This window comes from Pomacea canaliculata, linkage group LG1 (genome assembly GCF_003073045.1).
Source record: "Pomacea canaliculata isolate SZHN2017 linkage group LG1, ASM307304v1, whole genome shotgun sequence".
Taxonomy (NCBI): domain Eukaryota; kingdom Metazoa; phylum Mollusca; class Gastropoda; order Architaenioglossa; family Ampullariidae; genus Pomacea; species Pomacea canaliculata.
In genome coordinates, this window is record NC_037590.1 from 41,978,692 (window position 1) to 41,988,533 (window position 9,842).

Sequence of the window (9,842 nt, forward strand, 5' to 3'; positions counted from 1 at the left end):
ACGTGCGCTACTTGCGACATTCACCAGATGACGTCAAACTCATCAAGTACGTAACTAACAGAACGGCTTTGAAATGGCGACCACTGCGCATAAGCAGGCCCGGAAACTCGTAACCGTCTGCAGTTTTCCAACAGGGCAGTCTTTCGGATGCCCCGACGAAGCTTTCCGACAAGAACCCGATCAGGTTACGAAGAAGGTAAAGAACTAACAGATTATCAACTTTAACTCGTGACTGTACCTCCAAAGGGTGAATATGTCCGCGGGTACCCATCGCGCGTAAGATGCCACATAAAATATCGCCATATTGAGGAAAAAATTATATATATATATCCACAATCGAAGATAACATAATAAGCAAGCAAAAACGTGTGCCTCTTTACATCCTCATGAAATCGCCTTCGGAGTCAGCAGCCTGTGTCTTGCCGTTGAAGATCAGATTTTTTTTTTTTTTTTTGGTTCTTCATTTGTTCTTTTTTTCTGCGCAATGAGCATTCTTCGGAATGGATACCTGCGCATTACAAATCGACATCATCATCATCATCATCAGAGAAGATTTTTTTTTAAAGCCAAGTCAGACTCATGAAGTGCTACAAGAAGGAAGAATTGCCATAGTCATATCAGAAATATGCGGTTGTCTACATTTTCTTTCTATGTAAAAGATGTATGGATCGAGCGGTTTCTTTGTGTAGCATTATTATTTGGACCCACAACATCTAGAACACAGAAAATAAACGTGCTTCGTCACAGTGGCATTTACTATACGCAGACTGACCTTCGAGTAATGGAAGTTCCTGTCAATCTGATGGATAGCGGACAAACGGGGTACAGTTGTGATCAGCGGTCTCATACATCGCCACTTGGCTAATAATTAATAAATGTTGAATTTTTGGCTGCTGTATGAGATTCTAAACAACAAGCGGAACAACAAATGTGCTATGAAGCACTCGTATGCATGCATACACGGCCACCTCGAGAAGCATTGTAAATACGTTTAGTAAAGCAAGAAAAGTGGTATCACTGTACAGCTATTGCGAGCAAGGGGACGGTCAATCCGGTCAATGTCGAGGGTATAAGTTTCACTCATGGTCGATATATATATATCAATCAGCATTTTTTTCCTTTTTTTTGCGTTTTTCATAGCAGTGAAAAAGATTTCAGAAACAATGCAAGCTGCTTGAATTTTTTAAAATAGTTATCCCTTCCTCCAAAAACCACTCTTAAGACAAAATCACAAAACCATTCTGGGCGGAACATTGGCAGATTACTGCATGTAATACAGTGGAACCTCGGTTAACGAACTTAATCCGTTCTGGAAAGCTGTTCGTTATCCGAAATGTTCGTTATCCGAAACAATTTTTTCCATAAGAAATAAAGGAAATAGATTTAATTGGTTCCCAGCCCCTATTGACTCGCTAACATTTGAAAGTTACAGGCTACATATATATATAGGTATTTGTTTTAATGAGAACAGTTATAATGCAATATAAATGGAGTTAAATAAACATAAAAACATTAACGAAATCATTAAAACATCAGAAAACTTGCTGTTTTGAGGGCGTGGTTGGAAACAGGTGAGGGGAGGAAGGGGTAGAATTACTGCTTGGATTCCCCCTCCATGAGCACACGTGACATTATAAAATCAGGGGTGACTTCCCTTTTCTTTAACTTTGAGGTTAAAGGAAAAAACTTGTCCAGTGTCTGTTGCTTCTGCATTTTTTGTAAAACTCTTGGGTAATACGACATCACACATCCGACAGACGCATGCCACCTTCATACTTTGAAATCATTTCCTTTTACAATTCATTTGTTGGCCGCTTCCTTGTCCTTACCTCACTACTATTAATTGCTCTTAATCTTCTTTGGAGCCTTTATTGAGGATTATCTTATTAAAATAAAGCACAAAAATCACTAAATAAGAAGGATGCACACAGATAAGGAACGACTGATCGTAACTGTGTCGCGAGCGCGAATGACGACATGGTGGTCGGTCACGTGAGGTTCACGTGGCTGTTCGTTATCCGAAATTTTGTTCGCTATCCGAGACAAACTTTTCACGAAATTTTTGTTCGTTAACCGAAATATTCGCTATCTGAGGCGTTCGCTAACCGAGGTTCCACTGTATTGGGAATTCTGAAGACTATTTTTATCCTATACATGAGATGTTCTCAATTTTAGTTATGACACAGGACTACCCTTTGTATTAACCACCGCTCTTTGACTGCATTTACCAAGAGAGATATATATGTAAAAATTATGTTTAGACTTTAAGACAATTTTATCTGGGGAGTGTGGGTGGCGATAGAACAGGTATATGTAGCATCGAAGCGTTGGACAGTCGGTAATGCCCCCTGAGTGCTCTCCTATGCTGAAAACACTAAAGTTTATCCTGGTTTTGGCGGATCGTCAGAGTGGAATACAAGACATACGTTTTAAAATTTTATAGAAGTTTGACTTCAGCTTAGAAAATTTCAAAAGACATGGCAAACTCAACAACCAAAAAGGTGTTAATAAGTTCTGTTCTTGCTGCAATATGCTACACATACGTTGGAGTTACCGAAAAAAGTATATTAGCACGTGTGCATACCAGTAGATAATGGTTCGATTACTGATTTTATTTGGCTAATAAGCTAATAGTTAATTGGTAAAACAGTTTTCTTTCAGACTACAGGCATAAAGTATCATATTGCTAATTTATAGTGTAAAATGTCATTTGACCGATAAATAATTTCATTATGCATATAGTCAAAGACTGAGGAGAAATTATTTTCGTGATGCATTGTTATATAAATTGAATGTTACTTGTATTGAAATTATATTTTTAAAGTAAAAATGTTTGTTACAGGTGTCGGAATTCATCGAAAATTTTAAAAAAGAGGTAAGACAAAATGTGATAATGCTGTCTGCTACAAATTTAAGACATCTGAACTCACATCAAAAGGCAATTTCTAACCAGACAAATTTGGATGACCATTGTCGACCAATTAGGGATCATTATATATATAAATGGATATCTTTACAAGAGTTAATTTTATTTCTGAAAAAGGCTTGAGCTTTCCTGCTACTGGCTATTACATCCAAACATTTTTCATGAAAAAACAACTCCATCAGCTTGGGGCTTTTGAGGACTGTCTTTTAGCAGAAATTATTTATTGGGAACACAGATTTGTGCTGTTGAAGGAAAAAAAAAAATACTGTTTTTCAGACGGAAGCTCTTGTGACAAATATTTTCCCACAGAAAGTCCTTGATATTGAAGAAGTATATCGGGTAAGGCCTACATTTTGTTTTTTTTTTTCTTTTTGTAAGACTGCATTTGGCTTTAAGTGCCTTAATTATTATCATGAATCAACACGTAGATTTGACATGTTTGTGGGTGAGCAACATTATTCACAATTCTTTATTAAGTAATTTTTGTCCTAAAATAAACTAATGATTTAAAAAGTTTCTTTTTACCCCATATTCCACACTTATTTCAGTTGCATATGTGTGTTGTTTTATCTTTAAGCAAGTGCATTATGATTTTTGCTTTCCAGAAAATGATTGCAGAGAAAATTAGTGCTGTCCATGAAGGGATCAACATTCCTGTTCCAGAGCCCATTGTCTCAGATGGGGATGAGGTAAATATTTTTTGAATGAGACTTGATGTCAAGGCTTAAAGGGTAGCTTCAAGGACAGAGTGATTTTTAAATGTTAGTTTGAAAGGGGTGGGGGTGTTCATTGATTAATTCTAATGTCTGTAGTTGAGCAGGCAGACTAGGCAGGAACTTGTGGATGACAGAGATCAGACACACAGAAATAGTAGATTTTTTCAGTGATATAAATTAATATCTAAACATGTAGTATTTTGAAATTCAGTGCTATTCCTAAAGATGTCATAACTGAAATATTACACCAGAGTAAATTTAATCATTTCAAATGTACTGGTGTAGCAAGATAGGACCTCGCGTCAAGACTCGAGGTGTTGTAAGGACAGAACCGAACTCTCAGCGTGAACCAATGGTTTGTGCATGCTACAAAATTAAATTTAACAGTAGAGAAACACGTAAAACTTTTAGTTTCAAATAATTACAGCTTGCAAAGAGGTGTGTATAGTGGGACTATTTTCTTTGATATCACTGAGCGAGTGGGTGTTTGATCGTCTGCTAAGGAGTAACTACAGTCAAATTTATATAAAAAAATAACATGAAAAAAGCTAAACACATACAACTCAAGCTTTATTTTTGGTTTTGATAAAAAATACCACGAAAATGTCTGCTAATCCATTCAGCAACACTAGAAAACACTGCGTCTGCATACCTCGAGGGGAGTTCGAGTCTTGACGCGAGGTCCTATCTTGCTATACTGGCATAGTGTCCAAGATACCTGTTAGAATAGTGTACTGGATATGTTAGCATACAACAGTGTTATCCTGGTATAAAGATAACTTTATTCAGAACCCATACATAACTAAAACTGGTGGTAGATTTTGTAAAAGAAAAATAGTATGGTAAATAGTAATGCTTTTATTTCCAGCCATCAACAAAGAAGAGAAGACTTGAGAATAACCACAGTGGTGCACTTGAAATCTCTGGTATGTGGCCAGTGTTGAAAATGTTTTCTTTAAATTAAAGGAAAATGTCCATTTATATATTTCCATTGCTTAAATTAGGTCAGAACTATTACTATGTAATCTGCTTTGTTTGTAGGCTCTAGTATGCACACAAAATATTAATTATCACTGAAGTGTTTCTGGCACACAATTTTTCTGCTTGTGGGCCTTGATAAAAAAAAAATCAAATAACTTTATTCACTTTTTTCTGTGTCTTTTAGAAAATTTTTGGCTCTTTAGAAAGACAGTTAAAAAGCAGAAACTTCTTGTCTAGCATATTTGGAACAATTTTATTCACACATTACTGTCATATTGTTGATTTTGACATTGACAGTCATGATGGAACTAATTGATCAAAATGTATTTGATCATACATTTTAGGCACACCTGTTCTGGTGTTTCCTGAAGGCAAGGTGTCGTACAATCACAGAATCCACAACTGGGCAGAGTCTATTAAACCTCTTATCATGGACCTCATGGAACATGCCAACATGGTTAGACCTTAATTCTTTGCAGTTCATTACAATATTTATAACAAAAAATATAATCACATTTGCTTAGATACTACGGCAAAAACTTTGTAAAGAGGGAAACATTGGGGATAGGGAAACATTTGACATCATCCTGAAAGGCAGGCATAATGCAAGTGCATGCATGTATACAAATTAACAAACAATAACAATCTATCACTAACTTTTGTGCTTTTAGATTTGATTCATGTTTTTCTATATTTGGGAAGTTCGTACGTGAAGTTGTGTGTAAAAGTTAAAATTGTTGTGCTTGCATATGTGGGTCATGAGTTGTGGTTACTTCAGTTATGCTATGATTGCAGGTTAAAATGTGGATCAGCTTCTTGATACCCAAAATAGAAGATGGGAACAATTTTGGAGTTTCTATTCAGGTTAATGACAAAACTTATTCAATTCTTTACAGATACTGTCATGAAAAATGTAGTGAAATGGTGTGGGTGAATGTAAAAGCAACACTTTTTACTATAAATATTACATGCCAGCAGCAAGCATTTGGTAAAGTACATAAACTTTGTCTTCATTAATAAATGACAGCATATGAATATGTCCATATTATATGATCACAATTTATGTGTGTTATATAGTCATAATGTATGCATGTGTATTCACAATGTGTGTATATTATGAGAATTATGTATTCAGAATGTGTGCTTATTACTCATTATTATCCACTTCCTCATGGACATGAGGCGAAGTCAAGGCTGGGAAAGGTAGAATAATTGTTTGAGTCAAGGAAAAAGAACTTGTTTGAAGGGAAGCCATTTTTTTACTACCACTCCTTTTAATGCTCATTATTGTGCTTGTTCTGGCTTAGCTGAGGGTAAGAGGGTTTCCTGCTAGATGGAATATTTTTACTTCTCTCCTCTCCAACCCCCCTCCGCCCTCCGATGCCCTGTCTGCCCACCATAAGTTACATATCCAGTTTAATTCTTGCACAAAAATTATTGTAAAAGATTCAGATAATACTGCAGTTTAGAGAGGGATTTTGTCTTTTTTTTTTGTGTGTGTGTGTTCTGTTTAGATACATTCACATACAGGAGAATAGTAGGGGAGAAACAAATGCAATGGTTTACATTTCAGGCATACCTCTTAAACAGCTTCTACAAGTTTCCTGAATCATTGAAAACTATAAAAACTTAAATCTTTTCTGAGAAAGATATGTTAGGAAAAGGGTAGAGAAAGTTATGATGTAGGGGTTAGTGGAGTAATGTGTGCTGTCTTGTGTGTTGCAGGAAGATACTATGGCAGAGGCACGGCAGGTAGAAACAGAATCAGCTACTTACCTGGACCAGCTTTCACGTTACTATGTCACACGTGCAAAAATTATCACCAAAATTGCAAAGTATCCACATGTGGTAATTATACAACGTATTGTTTGATATGAAGTAAATTTTAGAAAGTAGGGTCAATTATATTAGATAGACTCTATATAATACTTTTTTTAGAGTAAAGAAAGCTTAAATTTTTGTGAAACAAAATGAAAGTCCCAGAGATGTAAATGGTGTTCCTTCTACTTTACAAGAGGGAAAAATAAAGTTGAATTTTAATGGCTGCCATATTTTTTCTGTCAACACAGTTCTTACTGAAGAGTTCCTAGAACAGTATTGATCAGATGGTTTAAATGTGATTTAGCTGCAAAGTAGTCAAAGATGAACAATGGTGGCTATGAATGCTGCTAAGTGTAGCTTGCAGCAGGTCTTTATTTTAACGAACTTTGATTTGGAAATGTAGAATGCTTAAAAATGCTGCAAGAGTATTTTGATAGTAAAATTCTTTGTGATCTAATAATTTAATTGAATGCACGTGGTCTAATAATTACAGGACCACAGGTAGTCTAATAAGAGACTTCAGTGGCTGTGATAAGGAAATTATGTTCATGCCTAAACATTATACATTTTTGGTACTCTGTAACGGGATTGCTTTGTGTTGGTGTGTTAATTTTTTTTTTTTTAATATGTGCATTTGTTTGCCAGGAGGATTATCGACAAGCAGTGAGAGAGCTAGACGAAAAGCAGATTGTATGCTTACGGCTCACTTTGTGTGAGATGAGGAACCATTACGTGAGTAACTGCTTAGAGTGCACTTCTACCTGGTTTTGGGTTTTGTTTCTGCTCAACTTCAAGTGTATCGCAGTTGTCTGTAGACCATCAGATTTTTTCCTTAATTCTATTGAGATATTTACGTTGCTTATATTAACTTTGTTGAGTGTCTCCATTATTTTGTTTTGAGTTGTAACATAATAAAAGTGCTAATATAATCTTTCTGATATCAAACTAAAGGAAAGTGACTAAACTTACACCATTAAAAAAAAAAAATAGTAAAAAGAAACAACAAAGGATTAATTCTCTAGTTCACAGTTATGGCAAAAGGAAAAGAAACAATGGGACTTTCTGATTTTTGTCTTCATTTTACTGAAATATTTTTATAACTTTTTGAGTATATTTTATAAATTTTTAATTATAAGTACTCATAAAGCAATATAATAACTTTTAATGTAAGTATTAAAAAAGTTAAGTGGCATTTTATAGCGGATGGTAATCAAGATTATAGTTTCAAAATCAAGGGGTAAGTACAACAAGAGTTAAAATATGTAGAAGTTCTGCATTGACAAAATTATTAGTCTGTCGTGAGAGAAATGCAGGGAAGGAAGATAATGGTTGTTGTTAATAGGTAACATTTGATCTTTCCTCCACAGGCAAGTTTACATGACATCATTCATAAGAACATGGACAAGATCAAGAAGCCAAGATCAGGAAATGCAGAAAACCTCTACTGATACACCAGGATAACCTTTTTTTCTGATGCTCATAAGATGACAGATGAGCCTATGTGTGATGGAATGGGAGAAACTAAGCACCTTTGTGTCAGAAATGTTTTAAAATGATGGCTAGTGATGGGTGGATTTCTTGTCACTAACCCTAGAAATGTGTGATGAGAAACCTACAGATGAGACAGCTTACATAATTATAACAGCCTACAAAAATTTAAAGAGAGGAAGAGAGCAATTCCCAGAGCAGTGTATGAGTGTATGTGCATATTTGAATGCATGGTAAGACAACAGTGCTAAGATAAGTGGTTGTGTGAAAAAAAACCTGATCAACAGCTATTTTTAGTTTAATTAATAAAGTGTGTGTAGTCAAAGGCTTAAAGACTTGGCAAACATTTTTTGTTGGACCAAGTGTTCTAGTATCTATTTTTAATAATATACCCAAACTGCAGTGAATCTCAACATTGGCTTAGATTTTATCTCTACTCCAGCAATCTGATATATGACATTTCAGTAAGTTTTTAGTGCACATTACTGTGACTGCAATAAAAGGGAGATAGCATGTAATGTGAGGAGGTATGCTTTAAATCAAGCCTATGTTTTGGTTCTGTATGTTTTGGCTATTACACAAAGCACCATAATTAGTTTTCTTGTTATAGGACATGCTGCTTTTTTTTTTTTTTTGAAGAAACTTCAGCAGTTAGCTTATCCCATCCAGGTTTCCTAATTGAACGGGTGTTGGAAGAGGCCCTATGATGGTTCTGCAGTTGTTGCGTACCGGCTTTTGCATTTGTTTTGATGTACACAATGTTCTAGCAGATTGAATTTTGATCCTTTTGAATTGTGCCTATGACTAAATCGGAAAATTCTGCTAAGGTTTTTGTTGCTTTTGTGAAGATGCATGCAATATAATGCGTCATGCATTTCTCTTAAACATCAAAAAGTGGGGTCACAGAGGCAGTAATACTTGTACAAAGATCCCACATGTTCATACATATTTCAGGGTGCTTTCTGTATTGAAAATGTTTGCTTGAACTTACCTAGCATTAGTAATGAAGGATGGAGTATGCGAGGCCAAGAACACAGCCAGCAATGCTCAAAACAACTAACCCCGATCTTTAATACATAATGACCCTGTTTTTTTGAGTCACAAATGAAGATGGACAGTCAGCCTGTAAAATACTAAAGATGAAATGTGTTGCGCCTTTGTGTTGTGCCAGGCCAAAAGCTGTTATCCATCTGGTTTCGCTTTTTTTATAATGTAGGAAATGTGACAGTAGTTTTACACCAATCTAATTTTTTTTTATATTATTTTTTGGTGAGAATTTAGAAGTACTATCTGGCTGTTGTGTGCATTGAAGAAAACTAAGCAGGTGGTGTGAGTGTTTTTGTTTTTTTGTTTTGTTTTTATTTTTGAATGGGTGGTTGAGTAATATAACCGGTTTTAGGATTATGGGTTAAAGAAAACAGAATAAAAGCATCATGCACGAAACGGGTCAATTTTATTGATAGGCATGTGTGCCAATTTTAGATTCATGTAAAAAGAAATAAAACAAAGGTTACAATGTGAATGTTGTGATCTGCTGACTTGACATCAACACTGACCATCGCAAAAAGAATAAAAGCACTGATAGGATGCAATTTGAGTGAAACGTTTTGGTCTCCTAATGTATTTGTGAGGAATGCATGTGCTTACTATTTTGTTTGGTCCTTTGTAGTTATTCCATATTCATAGAGTCATGATAAGCCAGATTCAATCTTTAGAAATACTGTTTCTAATATGTAACTCAACATGATTGTCTTTGTGTAAGATGGGAAAGCAGGAGTTAACCTGACTTGTTCTATATGGGAATTTAAAGCAGCATCATAAAGATCTCAGATAATACTAGGCCAAAAGCCATTTTTTCATATTTAAAAGTGCTGCTAGGCTTACACTAAGTTCGATTTTAAAATAACTAT

At 35.2% G+C, this 9,842-nt stretch overlaps 1 protein-coding gene across 2 annotated transcripts; it reads left to right on the forward strand.

The window, feature by feature from the left end:
• Positions 1 to 44: 44 nt before the first annotated feature.
• On the forward strand, positions 45 to 9,529 carry LOC112568114 (proteasome activator complex subunit 3-like). 2 transcript variants are annotated; one of them, XM_025245221.1, is made up of 10 exons: positions 45 to 196; positions 2,843 to 2,875; positions 3,203 to 3,265; positions 3,532 to 3,615; positions 4,511 to 4,568; positions 4,968 to 5,080; positions 5,419 to 5,487; positions 6,349 to 6,471; positions 7,090 to 7,176; positions 7,812 to 9,529. In XM_025245221.1, the coding sequence occupies exons 1-10, from the start codon at positions 74 to 76 to the stop codon at positions 7,890 to 7,892; spliced, it is 834 nt and encodes a 277-aa protein (XP_025101006.1). In that variant the 5' UTR covers positions 45 to 73; the 3' UTR covers positions 7,893 to 9,529. The 2 variants fall into 2 exon arrangements, with proteins under 2 accessions (XP_025101006.1, XP_025101012.1); XM_025245227.1 differs by lacking the exon at positions 45 to 196 and adding an exon at positions 2,349 to 2,501 and having other exon boundaries at positions 7,812 to 9,524.
• The last annotated feature ends 313 nt before the right edge of the window (positions 9,530 to 9,842 follow it).